The sequence below is a fragment of the Rana temporaria genome, chromosome 7 (genome assembly GCF_905171775.1).
Source record: "Rana temporaria chromosome 7, aRanTem1.1, whole genome shotgun sequence".
Lineage (NCBI taxonomy): Eukaryota > Metazoa > Chordata > Amphibia > Anura > Ranidae > Rana > Rana temporaria.
The window spans coordinates 18,519,007-18,542,668 of record NC_053495.1 but is presented as its reverse complement, the minus strand read 5'-3'; the positions used below and the strand labels follow the sequence as shown (position 1 = coordinate 18,542,668).

The 23,662-nt window shown below is 47.4% G+C and overlaps 1 protein-coding gene across 3 annotated transcripts in view; it reads right to left on the bottom strand.

Moving 5' to 3' along the window:
• The window catches only part of LOC120945118 (solute carrier family 41 member 1-like), a 42,631-nt gene extending 25,910 nt beyond the window's left edge, over window positions 1-16,721 (bottom strand). Inside the window, exons 1-3 of one of the 3 annotated variants that reach the window (XM_040358991.1) lie at window positions 16,576-16,721; window positions 11,658-11,714; window positions 5,453-5,779 (exon numbers count right to left, since the gene is read on the bottom strand). In XM_040358991.1, the coding sequence (XP_040214925.1) occupies window positions 5,453-5,752 (300 nt within the window). In that variant the 5' untranslated portion in view covers window positions 5,753-5,779; window positions 11,658-11,714; window positions 16,576-16,721. Of the gene's footprint in view, window positions 1-5,452; window positions 5,780-11,183; window positions 11,253-11,657; window positions 11,715-16,575 lie in introns of those variants that run through there. The other 2 variants (XM_040358990.1, XM_040358993.1) reach the window with 2 other exon arrangements.
• Between the last annotated feature and the right edge of the window lie 6,941 nt (window positions 16,722-23,662).

The window sequence follows — 23,662 nt, the reverse complement described above, 5'->3', positions numbered from 1 at the left end:
GAGGTGTGTGTAAAACACACCTTCCCCATTCTTCACTGTGGCAAAGTCAGTGATCGTCTGTTCCCTAAAAAAAGGGAACGACGATCAATGACGTCACACCCCACCCCCCCTACAGTTAGAAACACACACGAGGTCACACTTAACCCCTACAGCGCCCCCTAGTGGTTAACTCCTTCACTGCACTGTCATTTTCACAGTAATCAGTGCATTTTTATAGCACTTTTCGCTGTGAAAATGACAATGGTCCCAAAAATGTGTCAAAATTGTCCAAAGTGTCCGCCATAATGTCGCAGTCACGGAAAAAAAAATCGCTGATCGCCGCTATTAGTAGTAAAAAATAAATTATTAATAAAAATGCCATAAAACTACCCCCTATTTTGTAAATGCTATAAACTTTGCGCAGACCAATCGATAAACGCTTATTGCGATTTTGTTTACTAAAAATAGGTAGAAGAATACGTATCGGGCTAAACCGAGGAAAAAAAATGTTTCTTTATATCTTTTTTGGGGATATTTATTATAGCAAAAAGTAAAAAATATTGTTTTTTTTTCAAAATTGTCGCTCTATTTGTGTTTATAGCGCAAAAAATAAAAACCGCAGAGGTGATCAAATACCACCAAAAGAAAGCTCTATTTGTGGGGAAAAAAGGATGTCAGTTTTGTTCGGGAGCCACGTCGCACGACCGCGCAATTGTCAGCTAAACCAACGTAGTGCCGAATCGCAAAAAGGGGCAAGGTCCTTAACCTGCATAATGGTCCGGGTCTTAAGTGGTTAAGAATAAAGCATTGATTTATATGAAGAAGTGGGTGTTTTTTTTGTAGGGACAGCTGAGGTTGTAGTAGTAGCAGTTAGGAGTCTTTATATAGAAAATTAGCTGTGCGAATGTCTCTCTTCACAAAGCCAACACAAATATTCTCTCCAACTTTCCTAATGTGTTTATTTCCTTTGATCGCCAGTTCCATCTAGTGGCCATAATAAAGAGTTTTCCCGATTGGGCCATTTCAGAAAAATACCGCATTATGACCACTAGATGGAGCTGATGATCACAGGAATTGATTTTAGGAATGCTTGAAATGTTCGCAGAGCTATTTATATAAATAGACCCCCCCCCCCCCCCTCCCTCGGTGGTGCTGGTTCATTTTGTCACCGTAGTCTCTTTTCAATTCCTGGTCGGTATTTCTGGTCCTCTGCCAGTTCCTGGTAGAACGTGTCCCTTTATCGCGTGTCCCATCTCGCTAAGCTTCCAGACTGCTGGCACTGAGCAGACACTGTCCACTGTGTGTTTATCTGATGGCAGAGGGCACAGTGACCTGATCACCGCGACAAAGGAAAAATTAAAGTGAAACGCCAGAGAGGAAAAAGTCCCCACTTATACTATATACATGTTACATGGGCAAAAGTTTGTGGGCACCTCCCACCACGCCTACCATAAGCAGTATCTGGACGTCCCATCAAATGATGGGGTTTAGGTGTTTCCAGTAATCAATACTCTTTAACCACTTAAGCCCCGGACCAATATGCTGCTAAATGCCCAAAGACGTTTTTACAATTCGGCACTGCGTCGCTTTAACAGACAATTGCCCGCTCGTGCGACGTGGCTCCCAAACAAAATTGGCGACCTTTTTTCCCCACAAATAGAGCTTTCTTTTGGTGGTATTTGATCACCTCTGCGGTTTTTATTTTTTGCGCTATAAACAAAAATAGAGCGACAATTTTGAAAAAAATTCAATATTTTTTACTAAACATATATAAAATATATAAAATTTTTGTTTTTCCTCAGTTTAGGCCGATACGTATTCTTCTACCTATTTTTGGTAAAAAAAAAATCGCAATAAGCGTTTATCGATTGGTTTGCGCAAAATGAATAGCGTTTACAAAATAGGGGATATTTTTTATTGCATTTTTATTAATTTTTTTTTTTTTACTAGTAATGGCGGCGATCAGCGATTTTTTTCGTGACTGCAACATTATGGCGGACACTTCGGACAATTTTGACACATTTTTGGGACCATTGTCATTTTCACAGCAAAAATGCATTTAAATTGCATTCTTTATTGTGAAAATGACAGTTGCAGTTTGGGAGTTAACCACAGGGGGCGCTGTAGGAGTTAGTGTTCACTTAGTGTGTGTTTACAACAGTAGGGGGGTGTGGCTGTAGGTCTGACGTCATCGATTGTGTCTCCCCTATAAATCCTTCTGCCTGTCCGTGCCAATGTGCGGACGTAAATATTCGTGCGGCGGGCGTTAAGGGGTTAAAGGGGTTGTAAAGGTACCATTTTTTCTTCCTAAATATCTTCCTTTACCTTAGTGCCGTCCTCCTTCACTTACCTCATCCTTCCATTTTGCTTTTAAATGTCCTTATTTCTTCTGAGAAATCCTCACTTCCTGTTCCTCTGTCTGTAACTCCACACAGTAATGTGAGGCTTTCTCCCTGGTGTGGAGCGTCGTGCTCAGCCCCTCCCTTGGACTACTATCCACTATATCTCCTGATACGCCGTCGTATCTCTGAGTGCGGTCGGTCGTATCTATGCGCCTGATTCAGAGAATCAGTTACGCATAGATCTCCCTAAGATCCGACAGGTGTAAGTGTCTTACACCGTCGCATCTTAGGCTGCAATTTCAGGCTGGCCGCTAGGTGGCGCTTCCGTATGTTTACGCGAGGAATATGCTAATTAGGTAAATGCGGCGATTCAGAAACGTACGTCACGCCGGCGCATTTTTTTTTTTACGTCGTTTACTTTCGGCTTTTTTCGGCGTATAGTTACCCCTGCTATGTGAGGCGTAGCTAATGTTAAAGCGGTGTTTCACCCTAAAAAACAACTTTATAGCATCTCATTCAGCATAGTAGCGCGAGCTACAGTATGCCTTTATATATTTTTTTGGCGCCGTACTCACTGTTTAATCGCGTAGTAAAATTTCAGACTCCCCGCGGGGATTGGGCGTTCCTATTCAGAGGGCTCGTGATTGACGGCCGGCTATGGTGCGTCACGCTTCACGAAAATAGCTAGAGTAGGTCTCGGCTCTTCCCGGCGCTATACGGCGCCTGCGCCTAGACATCGGAGCTGACTGCGCAGGCGCCATGAAGAGCAAACACCTATTTCGGCTATTTCCGTGACGCGCCATAGCCGGCCGTCAATCACGAGCCCTCTGCATAGGAACGCCCATTCCCCTGAAACTTTACTACGCGATTACACAGTGAGTACGGCGCCAAAAAAAAAATATAAAGGCATACTGTAGCTCACGCTACTATGCTGAATGAGATGCTAGAAATAAAAAACATTTTTTTTTAGGGAGAACCCCCGCTTTAAGTATGGCCGTCGTTTCCGCGGCGAGTTTTGAAATTTTTACGTCGTTTGCGTAAGTCGTTCGTGAATACGGCTTTACGTCATTTACGTTCACGTCGATTCCAATACGTCCTTGTGGCCTACTTTGCCGCAATGCACACTGGGATATTTTACGGACGGCGCATGCGCCGTTCAAAAAAAACGTAAAAAACGCGGGGTCAATGCAAATTTATATAAAACACGCCCCCAACATCCCCATTTAAATTACCGGGCCTTACGCCGCAACACATACGTTACCCTGCCGTAAATAAGGGTGCAAGTTCTTTCTGAATACAAGAACTTGCGCCCAAAGTTACAGCGGCGTAAACGTATCGGAGATACGTTACGCCAGCAGAAAGATGAGCGCATCTTTCTGAATCTGGCCCAGAGAAAGGAGCTGTGTGTTAGTGGGTGTCCTGACTCTCCTGTGGTCCAAGGGAGGGGGCGAGCACGACACTCCACACCAGGGAGAAAGCCTTGCATTACTGTGTGGAGTTACAGACAGAAGAACAGGAAGTGAGGATTTCTCAGAAGAAATAAGGACATTTAAAAGCAAAATGGAAGGATGAGGTAAGTAAAGGAGGACTGCACTAAGGTAAAGGAAGCTATTTAGGAAAAAAAAATTTTTTTTGTAAAAATCTGTATTTTTTGTCAGAAAATTGCTTAAAACCCCCCAAACATTATATATTTTTTTAAGCAGAGGCCCTAGAGAATAAAATGTTACATGATATTATGCAGCGGTTTTACAATGCATTTTATGCAAAAAAATAAAAAACAATATAATACCCAATTAATTGGTAAAATGTAAAAGATTTAATAGTAAATAGATACCCAACGCATGTCACGCTTTAAAATTGCGCATGCTCGTGGAATGGTGCCAAACTTCAGTACTTAAAAATCTCCATAGGCGACGCTTTAACCACTAGCCGACCAGCCGCCGCAGTTTTACTGTAACAGCATGGCACGACTGGGTGAAACAACTTTATGTTATGTCGCTTCGCCCTGTGGACACTGCTCTCCCCCGGAGCCAATGCGAGAAGCTCACAGGCCCAGATTCACATAGAACTGCGGCGGCGTAACGTATCGTAGATACGTTACACCGCCGCAAGTTTTCATTGCGAGTGCCCGATTCACCAAGCACTTGCATGAAAACTTACGCCGGTGTAAGCCCGCGTAATTCAAAGGGGCGTGTGCCATTTAAATTAGGCCCGCTCCCGCGCCGGACCTACTGCGCATGCTCCGTTTTGAAATTCCCGCCGTGCTTTGCGCGAAGTGACGTCATTTTTTCGAACGGCGACGTGCGTAGCGTACTTTTGTATTCCCGGACGTCTTACGCAAGAACAAAAAATGTTTACATTTCGACGCGGGAACGACGGCCATACTTTATACAGCACATACGTGGGCGGTGTAAAGTTAGGGCAGGGAAAACGACGACTAAAATTGCGACGGGAAACTAGACTAGCGACGACGTACCGAACGTGAAAAACCGTCGTGGATCGCCGTAAAACCTCATTTGCATACCCGACGCTGGAATACGACGCAAACTTCACCCAGCGGCGGCCGCGGTACTGCATCCTAAGATCCGACAGTGTAAATCAATTACACCTGTCGGATCTTAGGGATATCTATGCGTAACTGATTCTATGAATCAGTCGCATAGATACTCTGAGAGATACGACGGCGTATCAGGAGATACTCCGTCGTAGCTCTGCTGTGAATCTGGGCCAATGTGTGCAGTGAAATCAGAGTAAGCAAAGTCAGTCCAGAAGGGGAGCCGGTACAACTGTGCAAGACTGGAGGGAAGGTCAGGCTTTGTGAGGCATTAAGCAAAACTTAGACACAGGGGCCCCACTCATGTCTATAATGGGTAAAAAAAATGCAAGTAAATAAAAATGGCTGCAGAAAGATGCATGGATCTAGCACCCAGTGATTGAGCAGAGGCAAATTAGGCAGCCGCGAGGCCCCTGTGAGTGCAAGGCCTTAGGCGACCGCCTAATTAAAGAGCCGCCTCTGATTTGGACTCCCCCTGATGGCGGCTCTCAGATGGTGGTCTTTACTGCTTACAAGAGTTTGGCCATTGAGCGATCATCCTGTGTCTATTTCCTGTACCCTTCAAAAACGTTCTTACCTGCACCACGTCCAGCACCAGCCCAGCTAGGACCATGCCCAGTCCTGCCAGCAGGTAAGGGAAGAGGACCTGGAGGGCGATGGAAAAGGAGGACTCATCCCCAGGTTTGGGCATAGGAGGCTTCTTCTCTTGGGGGCGCTTCTCGGGAATGACCGGCGGCAGCAGCTCTTCCTCCACCATCTCCCGGGTCGGGGCTCGGCTCTCGTTGTGCCTGGCCTTGTGCTTTGCTCTTTGCTTGGAACGCTCTGTGTTTTTGGCACGACCCTCCTTCCTCCTCTGCCGGGTCTCCTCACCCTTCATGGTGACCTGGCTGTGCTCACCGTCACACTGCAGAGATAAAAGATAATCGTTGTGTTTACACTGCTCAGTACAACCTGGAACCTTTAGAGTAACCCCACTGTCGTTGGGAAAAAAACATTCCCCTCTGGGTAGAGCTGCACCATTCTGGCTAAAATGAGAATCACATTTTTTTTTTTTAACTAGAATAAAAATCACGATTACGTCATCTTTCACATTATACAAGATACCGTATTTATCGGGGTATTGCGCGCTCTGGCGTATAGCGCGCACCCCTAATGTGGACCCGCATTCCTGTAAAAAAAAAACATTTTAGTACTTACAGTTTTGGTGTCTTGCGCGGCGGCCTCATCGGGTCCGGCGTCCGTCTGCGGCTTCGGTGGTGTCCTCCTCGTCGGGTCGGGCGTCCTTCTGCGGCCATCGTGGTGTCCTCCCCGCTTCCTGCGCTGAGTTTGAATCGGGTCCGGCGTCCTTCTGTGGCCATCGTGGTGTCCTCCCCGCTTTCCCGCGCTGAGTTTGAACCACTGCGCCGGCATATACCGAGCGCAGTACACTCGGGTATAGTCGGGCAGGCTCGGCTCCTCTCGGGGTCACGTCCTGTGTGTCCTGTACGTCCAGGACGTGACCGCGAGAGGAGCCGAGCATGCCCGACTATACCCGAGTGTACTGTGCTCTGTATATGCTGGCACAGTGGTTCAAACTCGGCGCGGGAAGCGGCGTATATCGCGCACCCACGATTTTGCCCTGATTTTCAGGGCAAAAAAGTTTGCGGTATACGCCGGTAATATACAAGACGATTCCCATGGGGGGTGCGCTCAGGGCAGCCATCATGAATTATGGGGCCCCCCCTTACACAGCTTCAGGCATGGGCCCCCTGGTGCAGAGAACCGAGGGGGGGGGGGGTGCTGCCGCCTGAAATTGAGAAGCGGAGGGGGCTGCCGTGAACTGAGAAGCGGGGGGGGGCCTTACAAAAAAAAAGAATAAAGAAAAATATATATAAAAAAAGGGGGGTAGCCATCCGGGCCCTGGGGAAAAAAAGAAAAAAAATATATATATATATATATATATTTTTTTTTAAAGGGGGGCCCTATAATAAAAATTAACATATATATAAAAAAATAAAAGAAATAAAAACATATATAAAAAAAATATTTTTTTTTTATAAAAAAAAAAAAAAAAAAGGGAGGGATTGTCATCCTGGGCCCTTTAATAAAAAATAAAATAAAAAAATATTAAAAAAATATATATTTTGTAATAAAAAAATAACTAAAAAAAAGGGGGGGTTGCCATCTGGGGCCCTGCGGACCTTTTTAAAAGGGCGTTGCCATCCGGGCCCCTTACAGGTGTACTGCCTGTACACCCCTGATGGCGGCCCTGGGTGCGCTCCTGAAGTCCAGGGGAGGGGGCGAGCACGACACTCCACACCAGGGAGAAAGCCTCGCATTACTGTGTGGAGTTACAGACAGAAGAACAGGAAGTGAGGATTTCTCAGAAGAAATAAGGACATTTAAAAGCAAAATGGAAGGATGAGGTAAGTGAAGGAGGACTGCACTAAGGTAAAGGAAGCTATTTAGGAAAAAAATAAAAATTGTACCTTTACAACCCCTTTAAGACATCCACCTAGCAAATTATTTCATACACAGACCCCCAAGTCTTCTTATCTTGAAACATAGCCCAGGTGTGGATCGGTCATCTTCCCGATGAGAAAAGACGAGATCCTAAACTACCGTATTTACAAAGACAAACCTTCCCATCTGCATTTGTGAATGGCGGACACAATGAATCACCCTAAGCCGTGTCAGCACCGCGCTCAGATAGATCTTTGGGAATTCTTGTGACCAAGCAGAATGCCTGGAGTCCTCTGCTGACGTCAGCCGCCATCTTGCTCTCCCACCCCTGGTTCGGGGGTGTCGGTGTCCTGTTCCACATAGGATGATCTCAGGGGATATAAATACACGCACACCTGTTTGTAGGGCCAGCGATAACCCGTTGCTAATCGGGGATGAATACAGAAGGACTTTGCTACACGGGGTGAAACAAGGAGTCAGAGCAAGAAGGGGCTAACACAAAGAGCCGCGGCAACGTGCGAAGGGCAGCCAACTAGATCTCAGTTACAATATTTGTCCTTATGGATGACACTATTTACATTAAAGCGGAGTTCCACCCAAAAATGGAACTTCTGCTTTTCAGAACCCTCCCCCCCCTCCGGTGTCACATTTGGAACCTTTTGGGGGAGGGGGGTGCAGATACCTGTATAATACAAGTATTTGCACCCACTTCTGGGAATGACACCCACGGGAGTCACTCCACTATCCCCCCCCCCCGTCCTAACAGGAGCAGTTGCTCCCCTTACCTCATGTGACCACATTGCCACTCACACACCCCGCACACTCAGCCCTGTGTAAGCTCCATGTCACAACTTATACTAACACAGGGTCTCCTCAATGACCGAAGTGGTGGGGGAGTAAAAGGAAGATGAGTATGTGCAGCTGGTAAAAGAAGACCTTCATTCTCCCTTTCAACTTTATTTATTTGACTCCTCCCACCTTCTTTGCAAACTTTTTTCTCTTTTTGATACTTTTTTCTAAAACAGGACGCAGCGGCTTCCGTCTTTCCTGCCTAGGCGAGAAAAACATAACCCCAGAAACCCGCAGCCTTCTAGGATAGCGTCACACCTCTCAGTAGGCCTTAAAAGCCACAATGCACATGCACCAGAAATCCTGTGCATGCACCATGAAATATTTAGCGCACTGTGCCGCTGTTTAGTGTCAGATAATGGCTAATATCATTCTGCACTTGGCACGAAAACAGCTTTAAAATTGCCGATATGGGCATCGGGTGCCCGTAAAAAAAATGATCGCTGGGCTGTCACGGCTACATCCTCTGCACGAGCCAACAAGTGTCACTGCCTCCTGACTCGATAGGCTATTCAAAAATAGCGCCGGGTGGCGCCATTACGTATCTGCTTATGCGCCGCCCGGCCGAGCGGATAAGAGCTTTCCCGAGCCCGGCCGGCTTCGGGCTCGGGAAAGCTTGTATCCCCTTGGCCGGGCGGCGCATAAGCAGATACGTAATGGTGCCATTTTTGAATAGCCAATCGAGTCAGGAGGACTCAGGAGGGACACTTTGGCAGTGACACTGGTTGGCTCGTGCAGTGCACTCGCCATAGGCAGAGGACGGAGCAGTAACAGTCCAGTCCAGCAGAGCCCAGCACAGCAGCACAGAGCCCAGCACAGGACAGAGCCCAGCACAGCACAGAGCCCAGCACAGCACAGAGCCCAGCACAGCGCCCAGCAGAGCACAGCACAGATTTAAGGTAATAAAGAAGCTGGTGGTGGCAGTAGATGATGGTGGCAAGAGGTGGTGGGGGCATGAGGTGATGGTGGAAGAAGGTAATGGTGGCACCGTGGCAGGAGGTGGGTGAGGTAATGCTGGCAGGAGGTGGTGGGGCAGGAGGTGATAGTGGCAAGAGCTGATTGTGGCAGGAGGTAGGGGTGGTGGGTGCAGGAGGTGGTGGCGAGAGCAGGAGGTGATGGTGGCAAGAGCCGGCAGGAGGTGATGGTGGCAGGGGTAGGAGGTGATGGTGGCAGGAGGTGGGGGTGGTGTTTTAACATACAATTATTTGTTTTTAAAAAAGAAGAAAAGTCATTTTTGGTTTCGGCCTGACATTTTTTTTTTATTTCGGTTCTGAAATTTCCATTTCGGTGCACCTCTAATGCTCACATATCTCTCTTGCTACCCGTGAACCAATCATTCAGGGCCCTGAATGGAATGAGTGATTCATGAGGCAGCGGCAGTGGTGCAGGTAGATGTACATCGCTCTAAGGCAGTTTCTCTTACCCTGCCGCTCCAATAAGCCTCTATCTATACCACGTGGAGGGTGCGAGCCCTGTATGCAAACAGTTACTTAGAAGAAAAGAAGGCTGGACGGCCACACTTCTATGCGATTTCTTTATTCAAGTTTTACACCAAGGTCCAGTGGTTACTCACAGCTCATGAGTAAGCTCCCGACCTTGGTGTGAAACATGTAAGCTGATACCTGTAGTTCACCTTTGTATCCAACACTTGAATAAAGAAATTGCATAGAAGTGCGGCCGTCCAGCCTTCTTTTCTTCTAAGCAGTGCAGGTGGAATTGTTGTTTAGCGACTTTGTTTATGGCTGACACCCTCCCCTAACCCTGAAGAAGTGATTCACTGCCGCTTAGTCACTTTGTTTATGTTGACATTTCCCCCTGACCCCAAATGAGGGATTCACTAGGCCATGGCGGCGATGTAGGCAAAGTTGTTGCTTAGTAACACTTTATGTCGTTATCTTCCCCTGCATGAGTGCTTCATGAGGCAGCGGTGGTGCAGAATGACCCTGGCCTTCAGTCATTCATAATGGGGTGGGGCCGTTCTGTGCCTGCGCCATTACTGCGTTATGAATCCCTTAGGCCCCTTTCACATTGAGGCGTTTTTCATGCGGTACAGCGCTAAAAATAGCGCTGCTATACCGCATGAAAAAACCTGCCCTGTAGTGTTCAATGTGAAAGCCCGAAGGCTTTCACACTGAAACGGTGCGCTAGCAGGAGCGCTCCAAAAGTCCTGCTAGCCACATCTTTACCGCGGTATAGGAGCGGTGTGCTCACCGCTCCTATACCGAGCCTTCCCAGGGAAAGCGCGGTAATACCGCCCGCAACGCTAGCGCCCGAATATCGCTGTAAATACGACGGTATAGCCGCGCTACAAATAGCGCGGCTATACCGTCACCGCGGCTGCACGCCTCAATGTGAAAGCAGCCTTTCAGGGCTGAGGGGATGGATGTCATTATAAACAAAGTGCCGCTAAGCAACATTTCCGCCTGCACCGCCGCTGCAAAGTGAATCCCTTATTCAGGGCCGAGGGAAGATGTCAAACAAAGTGTCGATATAAGACACTGGCCAGTGGCGGCGATTGGCGAGCAGGGCAGCGGTTGTTTACACATTTTTTTTTTTACTCTGGATCTTTCTGCCAGCAGCGCCCCGTGTAAATGTCAGTAATTATTTTGCAGCGTGTGCATGAACCCTCACGTAGAGACCGGGTGGCGCAGCGTCGGCCGTGATGGCGATATTCTGTCACAATTGGTATTTTTAGGAAAAGTCATTTAAATTGCTGCTCTGTGTCTACAAATCGGTGTCCCTGATTTCCTGTGCAGGCCAGTGATAACATACATTCTTCTCTGGAATGATTCTCATCCTCTAATGGGATTTTTGTGGCCTTTATTGTTATTTATGAAGGATGAGGATGCCTATGAAGACAAGATGGCCGCGCTCATGTCACTGTTGGTAGGCGGGCGCCCTCTAGTGGTGTGAGCTCTGTACCTGCACCCCGGAATCTCTATTGTACGGTCGGAGGGGCCCCCGGCGGAGCGCTCGGACAACACTCGGGGGCCCATCACTCATCCTCCTATACTCACCCATGAAATGTGTGTCCTGGGGCCCCGCCCGATCTCCTGCGTGTGTCGACACCATCATGGGAGGATCCGGGGGAGGAGGGGGAGCCGGGGCCCGTCTGATGGATCCATCCCGGGAAATCTGAATCTGTACTGCGCTATTGCTATAGGCAGCGCCATCCCAACACTCCTCTCCAATGTAGTACTGCGCTATTGCTATAGGCAGCGCCATCCCAACACTCCTCTCCAATGTAGGACTGCGCTATTGCTATAGGCAGCGCTATCCCAACACCCAACACTGCCTGCTCCTCTTTGCGTACAATTACTACTACATGTCGCTGCTCTATAGTACTGCGCTACTGCTATAGGCAGCGCCACGGATCCCTCTCCCCAATGACCTACTTCTCTATTTACTCTGTACTGCACCTCTCCTACAGGCGGCGCCACCAACATTCAATGCACTACGTTTTTGCTATAAGCAGTGCCACGAATACTTACATTGATCCCAACTCCAGCTATGATGACGTCACAGTGTCTTTATATAACAGGCGCGTGCTGGAAGGCAGAAAGATGCAAACAAATTATTGTCCGCTTGATTCTTGGAATGTCTTGTTGTGGAGACGTTTAACCCCCTACCTACCGGGCGCTTTCACCCCCCTTCCTGCCCAGGCCATTTTTCAGCTTTCAGCGCTGTCACACTTATGGTGACCACATGTCCCGGATTGCCCGGGACAGTCCCGCATTCTGCAGGTCTGTCCCGGGCACCTTTACTCTGGGACAATACAGGCATACCCCGCTTTAAGTACACTCACTTTACATACACTCGCGAGTAAGGACATACCTGCGAGTGTATGTAAAGTGCCTTACAAGCACTGTACAGACATTTTGCAGCCGCAGTAGAAGGAGCTGAAGCTCCGAGAGCATAGCCCGCCCTGTTCCAGTGTGCACCTGACACCTCCACTACAGCCCCTGACACCCCTACTACAGTCCCTGACCCCCCACTACACCCTAGAAGTGAAAAAAGTTATTGTTTCACTTTAAGTACATTTTCGTTTTACATACATGCTCTGGTCCCACTGTGTACTTAAAAGTGGGGTATGCCTGTACAGTGTCCCGGAATGAAACTGACACAGGTCCCAGCATGAACCCCTCAGAGCTTAAGATGTGACCCCCCCCCCCCAAATTAGTGAAGAACTACAGGTCCCAGCATAGATCTGTGAAATATATGGGGTCACACCCTTAGATCTCACGGGTTCATGCTGGGAGTTTCAAAATTGGGGGGTTCATGGTAGTCCTTTACTTTGGGGGGCGGGGTGACCTCCCCAAAGTTAAAGGAGTTCTCTGACCTAAAAATTTTAACCCACGCTGTGCCCGGGCTGTAAAAAAATAGAAAATAAACTGTCACTTACCTGCCTACGATCCCCCGTTGTTCCGATATCGCCGTCCCGTTCTCCGTTCCCGGGCCCCTTCCTGTGTGTCGGTGACTCATAGTGCGCTCAGCCTATCAGCGGCCGCAGCAATGTCCCGTCGCGGCCACTGATAGGCTGAGCGCACTATGAGTCACCGACACACAGGAAGCGGAAGAGACCGGGACCGGAGAACGGGACGGCGATATCGGAACAACGGGGGATCGTAGGCAGGTAAGTGACAGTTTATTTTCTATTTTTTTACAGCCCGGGCACAGCGCGGGTTAAAAGTTTTAGGTCAGAGAACTCCTTTAAGGACTACAGGTCCCAGCATGAACCCCCCCCCCCCCCAGAGCTGAAGATGTGAGACCCCCTGCCCCCCAAATAGTGAAGAACTACAGGTCCCAGCATAAAACTGTGAAATCTATGGGATCACACCCTTAGATCTCAGGGGGTTCATGCTGGGTGTTGTAGTCCTTCAAATTGGGGGGGGGGGTCACATCTTTAGATATTAGGAGTTCATGCTGGGACTTGTAGTCCTTCACTTTTGGGGGGAATGTGACCCCCAAAAGTGAGGGACTACAGGTCCCACCATGAACCCCTCAGAGCTGAAGATGCGACCCCCCCCCCCCAACTAGTGAAGAACTACAGGTCCCAGGATGAACCAGTGAAAACTATGGGGGGGTCACATTTTTTTTTATAAAAAGTTATCTTTTTTTGGGAAGGGGGGGGGGGGGTGTCCCTAAATGGCAATTTGGAAATGTGGTCACCCTAGTCACACTTTGAATGACGATTGCGCGGTCGTGCAACACTGTACTCAAACTCAGCGGCGGTGCGTCCATAGAGGGCGCAGGAGCGCCGCCCCCTCTCTCTCTCCTGCACCGCCACTGAAATACAATACATAGATTCGTGCATTGTATGAATCTATGTATTGTCGCCGCTGCCCACTATTATTCAGATGGCCGGCCCCCTGGTGAGCGCCGACCATCTGAATAACGGCAGCTGGTTGGCTGTGGAAGTGTCTATCAGAGCCAGCGGCCTGAGGGCTGTAATCGGCTTCCAAATAGTTAACCAGGGGAGTGCGTTACCTGGTTAACACTGACACGCATCTCAGCCAATCAGGTTCACCGGATCTGGTTACCGCTGAACCTGAAGCGACATTGAGGGCGGGACTACTTCGAGGGATCTTGGAGGAGGATCCGAGGATGGCTGACTGAGAAAGGTAAGTGCCAGGCGGGGGGGCAATATGGCAGCATTTTAGGGGCAAACTGGTGGCAATTGATGGGCACAGTGGCAACAATGGCATGGCACAGTGGTGACAATTGATGGGCACAGTGGTGACAATGGCATGGCACAGTGGCTGGGTTTGGCATGGCACATTGGCGACAATTGATGGCACAGTGGCTGCATTTGGCATGGCACAGTGGCGACAATTGATGGCACAGTGGCTGCATTTGGCGTGGCACAGTGGCGACAATTGATGGCACAGTGGCTGCGTTTGGCGTGGCACAGTGGCGACAATTGATGGCACAGTGGCTGCGTTTGGCATGGCACAGTGGCGACAATTGATGGGCACAGTGGCGACAATGGCATGGCACAGTGGCGATAACTGATGGACACAGTGGCACAAATTGATGGCACAGTAGCTGCGATTTGGCATGGCACAGTGGCGACAATGGCATGGCACAGTGGCGATAAGTGATGGACACAGTGGCAAAAATTGATGGCACAGTGGCTGCGATTTGGCATGGCACAGTGGCGACAATGGCATGGCACAGTGGCGATAAGTGATGGACACAGTGGCAAAAATTGATGGCACAGTGGCTGCGATTTGGCATGGCACAATGGCGACAATGGCATGCCACAGTGGCGATAATTGAGGGCATGGCACAGTGGAGACAATTGATGGCACAGTGGCTGCGTTTGGAATAGATACCCAGATGGTCACCAGTCATCTCTATGACCGTCGGAGGCCCGGGCGCGATGTTATGACGTCACGCCCGGGTACCCGTAAGTAAACAAACTGCAATTGCGGCTAGTAAGAATGAGATCTGTGAATTTTTTTTCACAATCTCATTCTTTCCAGCCTGGAGGAGAGATGTGGGGTCTTATTGACCCCGCATCTCTTCTTAAAGAGGACCTGTCACACACTATTCCTATTACAGGGGATGTTTACATTCCTTGTAATAGGAATAAAAGCGATCGAAAAAAATAAAAATAAAAAAAAGTGTAAAAAATAAATAAGTAAAAAAATAAATAAAACGCCTCTGTCCCCGGTAGCTCGCGCTCAGAAGCGAACGCACACGTAAGTCCCGCCCACGTATGTAAACGTCGCTCAGACCACACATGTGAGGTGTGCCCGCGTGTGTTAGAGCGTGTGCACCAATTCTAGCACTAGACCTCCCCTGTAACTCTAAACTGGTAACCTGTAAACATTTTAAAGCGTCACCTATGGAGATTTTTAAGTAACAAAGTTTGGCGCCATTCCATGAGTGTGCGCAATTTAAAGCGTGACATGTTAGGTATCTATTTACTCGGCGTAACATCATCTTTCATATTTTACAAAAAAAATTGGGCTAACTTTACTGTTTTGTTATTTTTTAATTCATGAAACCATTTTTTTTTTAAAAAAAAAGGCGTTTGAAAAATGATTGCGCAAATACCGTGCAAGATAAAAAGTTGCAATGACCGCCATTTTATTCCCTAGGCGCAGGGATATGCAATTAGCGGACCTCCAGATGTTGCAAAACTACAATTCCCATCATGCCTCTGCCTCTGGGTGTCATGCTTGTGGCTGTCAGAGTCTTGCTATGCCTCATGGGACTTGTAGTTCTGCAACAGCTGGAGGTCCGCTAATTGCATATCCCTGCGTGTCTGCTAAAAAAACATATATAACGTTTGGGGGTTCTGAGTAATTTTCTAGCAAAAGAATGATGATTTGTACATGTAGGAGAGAAGTGCCAGAATAGGCCTGGTATGGAGGTGGGTATTAAAGCCCGGTATTGAAGGGGTTAATCCGCCCAACAACAAATTTGGCAAAAAAATGCAAAATGCATAAAAAAAAAAGTGCAAAAAAAAAATGTGTCATAAATGCACAGCAAAAAGGACTGCAGAAACAAATCAAAAGCAAACTGCATAGGTGTGAACCAGGCCAGTCCCTACTCCTAGCCGATTGTATACTATTCTACATACATGTAGTGGGCCAGATCCACATCTATCTTACCTGGCTTTAAGTCGAATCCAGGAAGAATTTGCGCCGTAAGTTACGGCGGCGTAGTGTATTTCTGGCGGCGGATTTCAAATTGGGCGGGTTGGGGGCGGGTTTCATTTAAATGAAGCGCGTCCCCGCGCCGAATGAACTGTGCATGCGTCGTCGCAAAATTTCCCGCCTTGCATTGCGCTAAATGACGTCGCTAGGACGTCATTTTTTTAACTTAAACGTGAGTTACGTCCATCCCTATTCACGGATGACTTACGCAAAAAAAAATAAAAAATTCAAATTTCGACGCGGGAACGACGGCCATACTTAACATGGCAAGTCTATCTATTCGCCGCAAAATACCAGCTTTAACTATACGCCGGAAAAAGCCGACTACAGACGACGTTAGAAAATGCGACGGCCGCTCGTACGTTCGTGGATCGTCGTAAATTGCTAATTTGCATACCCGACGCGGAAAACGACGCAAACTCCACCCAGCGGGCGCCGAAGTATTGCACCTACGATCCGAAGGCGTACGAAGCCGTACGCCTGTCGGATCGAACCCAGAAGCCGTCGTATCTTGGTTTGAGGATTCAAACTAAAGATACGACGCCGGAAATTTGAAAGTACGCCGGCGTACTTGCTCTGTGAATCTGGCCCGATGTGTTTCCCAGCATGAGCAGATTTCTAGAATAAAAAAAACATGTGAACGAGTCCGGAATAAGTTGGAACATGCAAGGTAAGAATGAACAGGTAGCATGCAAGCAGTGCCTATGACACGACTGACAATGACACCCATAGTAGACATTACCTGGAAGTATTGCTGGTCGTTCGAGCTTCATACAGTCCTGATAATTGGTGTAATGAGGCCGGCGGTGGAGGGGGGGGGGGGCTCAGTGCTCCTGGATGAAGTCTGCTCCTCGGTGTCCCAGTGAAAGTAAAGGCGACGTGCAGCTGCTGCCCTGGATGGGGCCACATTCTCAGCGTCACAGCTAATATGACGGGGTTAAATTTCTGTCACCTCAGCTTTAATTTCCTTGCAGGCGCAGGAGGGGACCCTGAGCAGGGAGAGAGGGGACTGGCCGGGGGTCTGGGGAGGGCCGGGTGACAGATATATGTTCACCGAGGTCACCGCGGATTCTGTTGCACGCTCCGTACTACGCGAACATGCGTCCGCTTTAACCACTTCACGTCCGGGGCAATGCTTTCTTCTTTTTTTCATACACGTGTTAAAATCAGCAATTGTTTGCTAGAAAATGACAACCCCCAAAAATTACGGGCCAGATTCACATAGGTTAGCGGATCTTTAGATCTGCGTAACCTATGTGATTTAAGATCCGCCGCCGCAATTTTTTAAAGCAAATGCTAATTCACAAAGCACTTACCTCAAAACTTGCGGCGGCGTATCTTAAATCCCCCCACGGAATTCAAATTCCGCGGCTAGGGGGAGTATAGTATTTAAATCAGGAGCGTCCCCGCGCCGATTTAACTGCGTGTGCGCCATCTGCGAATTTTCCCGGCGTGCATTGCTCCACAATGGACGTCATTGGTTTCGGCGTGAGCGTAACTTGCGTCCATCGCTTTTGTGAATCGACGTAAAATTTCAAAATTTGACGAGGGAACGACGGCCATACTTAACATTGGCTGCGCCTCATAGAAGCAGGGGTAACTATACGCCGGAAAAAGCCGAACGCAAACTACGTAAAAAAAAAGCGTCGTTCGTTCGTTTTGGAATCGGCGTATCTCCTCATTTGCATATTCGTCGCTTAAATAAACCGAAACGCCACCTAGCGGCCGGCCTGGAATTGCAGCCGGTGTCGGATCTTAGGCATATCTATGCGTAACTGATTCTATGAATCAGGCGCATAGATATGACCGGCACAACTCAGAGATACGACGGTGTATCAGGAGATACACCGTCGTATCTCTATGTGAATCTGGCCCTACGTGTTTTCTGAAAGCAGAGGCCCTGGAGAATAAAATGGTGGCCACTACAAAAAAAAGAAAAAAAATATGTCACATAATATCTGTGCAGCATTTTATGAAATGTGTTTTTGAGGGAAAAATACAGTAAAATTAATTTTGGTGCACGCAGACACAAGATAATACCCATTTTTTTTTTGCTAAAATATAAAAAGATGGGTTTGCGTCGAGTGAATAGATACCAAACATGTAAAGACTCAACATTGCAGGCAAAAAATGGTATCTATATTTACATCTACATGTACCTAACCCATCAGGAATTATGGGGCCCCTTACACAGCTTCAGGCATGGGCCCCCTGGAGCAGAGAAGCGGGGGGGGGGGGGGGTATATAATTTTTTCTTTTTTTTTAAAGGGGGGTTGCTATCCGGGGCCCCTGGGGACATCTGGGACCTATAATAAAAAACCACAAAAATATATAAACTTTTTTTATAAAAAAAAAAGGGGGGTTGCCATCCGGGGCCCTGGGGACCTCTGGGCCCAGCCAGGGCAAGTACTGTCAGTGAGTAAAGCGGTGATATGACGGCCTTTTTTGGGGGCATCAGATGTGTGCACCCCAAAGCTCATACACTTTCGCATGTGTATATACAGTATACAGATGGTGTCATTAGCCACTTCCATACCGGGCACTTACGCACCTTCCTGCCCAAGCCAATTTTCAGCTTTCAGCACTGTCGCACTTTGAATGACAATTGCGCGGTCGTGCTACATTGTACCCAAACAATTTTTTTATCATTTTGTTCCCACAAATAGAGCTTTCTTTTGGTGGTATTTAATCACCTCTGCGGTTTTAATTTTTTGCGCTATAAACAAAAGAAGAGTGACAATTTAAAAAAAAAAACACAATATTTTTTACTTTTTTATTTAATAAATATCACAACTTTTTTTTTCCTCAGTTTAGGCCGATACGTATTCTTCTACATATTTTTAGTAAAAAAAATCGCAATGATCATATATTGATTGGTTTGCGCAAAAGTTATAGCGTTTGCGAAATAGGTGATAGATTTATGGCATTTTTATTTTATTAATTTTTTTACTAGTATTGGCGGCGATTTGCGATTTTTTTACTGTCACCGTGACATTGCGGCGAACACATCGGACACTTTTGACACGTTTTTGGCGCCATTCACATTTATACAGCGATTAATGCGATAAATATGCACTAATTACTGTATAAATGTGACTGGCATTCAAGGGGTTAACACTAGGGGGTGAGGGAGGGGTTAATATGTATACCTGTTTTGTGTTCTAACTGTGGGGGAAGGGGGGTGACCGATCTGTGTCCCTATGTACAAGAGACACAGATCGGTCTCCTCTCTCCCCTGACAGGACGTGGAGCTGTGTTTACACACAGAGCTCCACGTCACTGCTCTGTCGTTACCGATCGCGGGTACCTGGCGGACATCGCGACCGCCAGGCGCGCGCATCGGCATCTCGGGGACGCGTCAAAAGACGTCCTGTTGAATATTCAGAGTCACCGTGAAGCCGTCATTTGACGATGGCCCGGTGCTCAAGTGGTTAGAGAAGAGATTGGTGTAGGTCAGTGGATGGTGTTAGTAGTTTTTATTTTTATTATTCTACACAATTATATATATTTTTTTATTATTACATTTTAGGAGCCCCATTAGGGGGCTTTGGTGAAATATCAGGGGTCCAAAAGGGAAATCAGTGCCACACAAGAGAATTAGGGTGTGCCCTGGCACACCCTGTGCGCACGCCAATGGGTCCTACCTATACAGAAGTGTTATCCGGCTGGATAGCTGTCTACCAATAGAAGTATCAGAGTCTGCCAATTATCATTGCACCTACTTAAGGGTGTCCTGGCCCTAACCCTCTCTCCCCCCAGTTCTGTTAAGAGACAATAAATTTATTTTGCATCCAAAAAATGTCTGGCGCCCATCGTTCCATCTTGCATCACACCCACCATGCCCGGTAACCCACTCTACAAAGACGGATGTCAGCTCTGCCTGACTCTGGAGTAAGGTGGCCAGATTTTTAAAATTAAATCCGGGGACATATTTTTTCTTTACTAGTAATGGCGGCAATCAGAGACTCTCTGCCCGCCGCCGCCCGCCTCACAGCCTCTCAAGTCTCACTCTCCGGGCCCCGGCTACTACTGGATGGGGAGTGGAGAAAGATCACTCCGCCAGGGAAGGCAAGGAGATAGGCAGGTGGTTGGCCAGGATTTAAGCCAAGGCAGAAGAACATGCGAGCCAAGCTGAATGGGCATGCGCCCGAAACTGAAGAAATATTCCCTCCGCTCCGACCAGCACATGATCATCAGAAAGGGGCACAGATAATAGAAAAAATACAGCCCCCCTATGCTAGTAGGCACGACGGAGCGGGGGTGGGTAATTCCAATTTTTTTATTGAAATTCTGCACTGACTGTCTTTGAAATTGCCCCTGCCTCCTATTAAATCCAATCTGGGGACAAAACCGGGGACAGACTTGGTCCGGGGACAGTGTCCTCAATCAGGGGACTGTCCCCTGAAACTGGGGATGTCTGGTCACCCTACTCTGGAGGTCACCATTAGGCCTTTGGAGGTCCGGGGACCTTGCTACACCACTACTAAAAATGTGTGCAGGTTCTTCTTTAACAGCGACATTCCATTGTTGTATTATATGAAGATATCAGAGCGGTGGGTTTGATGAAGAAGAGTAAGGAAGTGATAAAGCAGATTCTTCTCTCTGGCGGAGTCCTGTCCTCACTCTCTGACCCTCTGCCCTTCCTGCATTAATGCTGCAGATGGCGCTCCTGGCACACGACTCTCACCCTGGCAGAGGAATGGTGAACACCCATCCACATCAGTCTATGAATATCAGGATATTAAAGAAGAAATCCACAGAAATGGCTGTAAAACAGAACAACGGTCATTTTAGTGAAGGCCCTTTGTATCAAAATGCACATTTTATGGGGTTCCTGAGCCTTGTATACAAGTCTGAATATATGCACCGCATACTAGCTCATTATGAAATACTTACCTTGGAACGAGGTGTAGAGAACTTACCCGTTCCACGCTGAGCGAGATGATATCTTGCCTCAGCGTGTCCTCTGGGTATCGCCGCTCCAGCGCTGTGTTTGGTTGGAGCGGCGATGTCGTCACTCCCATGCATGCACGCAGGAGACTTTGCGGCTGCCGGCCCTTTAGTCGAGGATCACCGCTGCGCACGCGCCGCTGCAATCAGCGGCGCATTGCGAGGGGAATATCTCCTAAACCGTACAGGTTTAGGAGATATTCTTTATACCTACAGGTAAGCCTTAGGCTTAGCTGTAGGTAAAAGTGGTAGTAAAGACTTTACTACCACTTTAATATAGGCTTACCTGTAGCATACAGTAATAAAAAAGGGTTTACAACCACTTGAAGTTTTACTTATACCAAATTGTGCCACTAGATGGCAGTGTTGTAATAGTTAATGTATATGTATATGTATGTGTATGTAATGTTTTAACCAAAAGCAAAGCTGAAATGTAATCTGATTATAATATTGCCTTCCCTAGTTCCTCCCTCCCCCATCTTTAACATGCTAATTAGTAAAAAAAAAAAAAAAAAAAAAAAAAACTTTGTCTTCATTACATATCTCATTTCAGACCCGTTGACATTATCACTGGGTCTCTGTGCTTCTCTATGTAGGCTGACCATGGCTGATGGGAGGGGCTGGTAGGGTGCTATACATAGCTTCCTAAAAAAAACATCCCAGCATACCTCCTCAACCCCAATACAAGCAGTGGGCTCAGCGCTAGCTTTTGGGAGGAGGTATGCAAATATCAAAATGCTTGTTGAATGGATGTTAGTATGGAGGAGTGGGAGTACCTAGGCAGGCTGTATTTGCATGCAGACCACTCTGAGTAACGCCCACATGTGATGCCAAGCCTCCATGATTGAAAGAACTGAAATCTAGTGAACGAAAGTCAGGATGGGGAGGAAAGTTCTAGCTGCTACTGGACGTCCTCCAGCCAGACATGAGGCGGGCTCTATCTGACTTGCTGCACACCCATGCATACCTCCCAACTTTCTGAGATGGGAATGAGGGACACCTATTAGCAAAAGTATGTTGGCCACGCCCCCCTTAACCCCTTAACGCCCGCCGCACGACTATTTACGTCCACAGAATGGCACGTACAGGCAGAAGGACGTATATATACGTCCTTGCCTTCTAGCGGGTGGGGGGTCCGATCGGGACCCCCTCCGCGGCGGGCGGATTCCCTCGGGGAGCGATCCGGGACGACGGCGCGGCTATTCGTTTATAGACGCTCCGTCGCGATCGCTCCCCGGAGCTGAAGAACGGGGAGAGACGTATGTAAACACGGCTTCCCCGTGCTTCACTGTGGCGGCTGCATCGATCGAGTGATCCTTTTTATAAGGGAGACTCGATCGATGACGTCAGTCCTACAGCCACACCCCCCTACTGTTGTAAACACACACTAGGTGAACACTAACTCCTACAGCGCCCCCTGTGGTTAACTCCCAAACTGCAATTGTCATTTTCACAATAAACAATGCAATTTAAATGCATTTTTTGCTGTGAAAATGACAATGGTCCCAAAAATGTGTCAAAATTGTCCGAAGTGTCCGCCATAATGTCGCAGTCACGAAAAAAAATCGCTGATCGCCGCCAATAGTAGTATAAAAAAAAAAAAAAAATATCATAAAAATGCAATAAAACTATCCCCTATTTTGTAAACGCTATAAATTTTGCGCAAACCAATCGATAAACGCTTATTGCAATTTTTTTTTACCAAAAATGGGTAGAAGAATACGTATCGGCCTAAACTGAGGAAATTTTTTATATATGTTTTTGGGGGATATTTATTATAGCAAAAAGTAAAAAATATTGCATTTTTTTCAAAATTGTCGCTCTATTTTTGTTTATAGCGCAAAAAATAAACACCGCAGAGGTGATCAAATACCACCAAAAGAAAGCTCTATTTGTGGGGAAAAAAGGACGTCAATTTTGTTTGGGAGCCACGTCGCACGACCGTGCAATTGTCTGTTAAAGCGACGCAGTGCCGAATCGCAAAACCTGGCCTGGGCATTTAGCTGCAAAATGGTCCGGGGCTTTAGTGGTTAAAGGAGAATTCTTAAAAAAAAAAAAAAAAAAAATGATTAAAGCCACAAGTTACCACTACTATTCCTTTACATTGGCTTTTGAAATGTACAAGTGGAAGGCTGACTGCAGGTCACGTGGTCAGTATCCCTAAAAGGGGGCATACCCAAGTAGAAGTAAAAGAGAAGAAAAAGCAAGAAAATCCTGCAAAGGGAACTGCGTTCCTGCTGTGAAAAAAGTGCAGGAACTCCGTTCCCGCAGGACTTGAGCCCTGTCAATGACACCCTAAACACACAAAAAAGGGGAAGGGTGGGTGGGACACAAGAGAACAGTCGCCCAGAAAGGAGGATAGAGGGCGGGTTTAAATACCTCCCGACTCCTCCTACCAATACAGCAATTCAGAAATTGCATGAAAGGTTTAGCACTGGGAAACACTTTTTGATAGATAAATTGTGCATTTAATATACAACTATATGGATCAGATGAAAATGACGGACAAATGAGGGGGACAGAGGGACATTGCTCCAAATCAGGGTCGGTCCCTCGAAATCAGGGACAGTTGGGAGCTATGCCCATGTGATCCGATTCTGGTGCGGACCGAAAAAAGGGTCCTGCACACGTTTGGTCCGAATGCAATGCAAATTCAGCCATACAATCTGTATGACTGAATTTGCATCGCACAGACACGGCATGCGATTTGTACTGCAGTGCGGTTTCGAATCACATGCGATATCGCTCCACGCACAAGTGTGAACTGGGACTAAAAACCTTATATCCTACTAATCATGCGTTTTTGATGCAGAAATAAAACACGCGGAACTGCATGTGGTGTAGACATAGGCGTGCGCAGCCTATTGCATTAGGGTGTG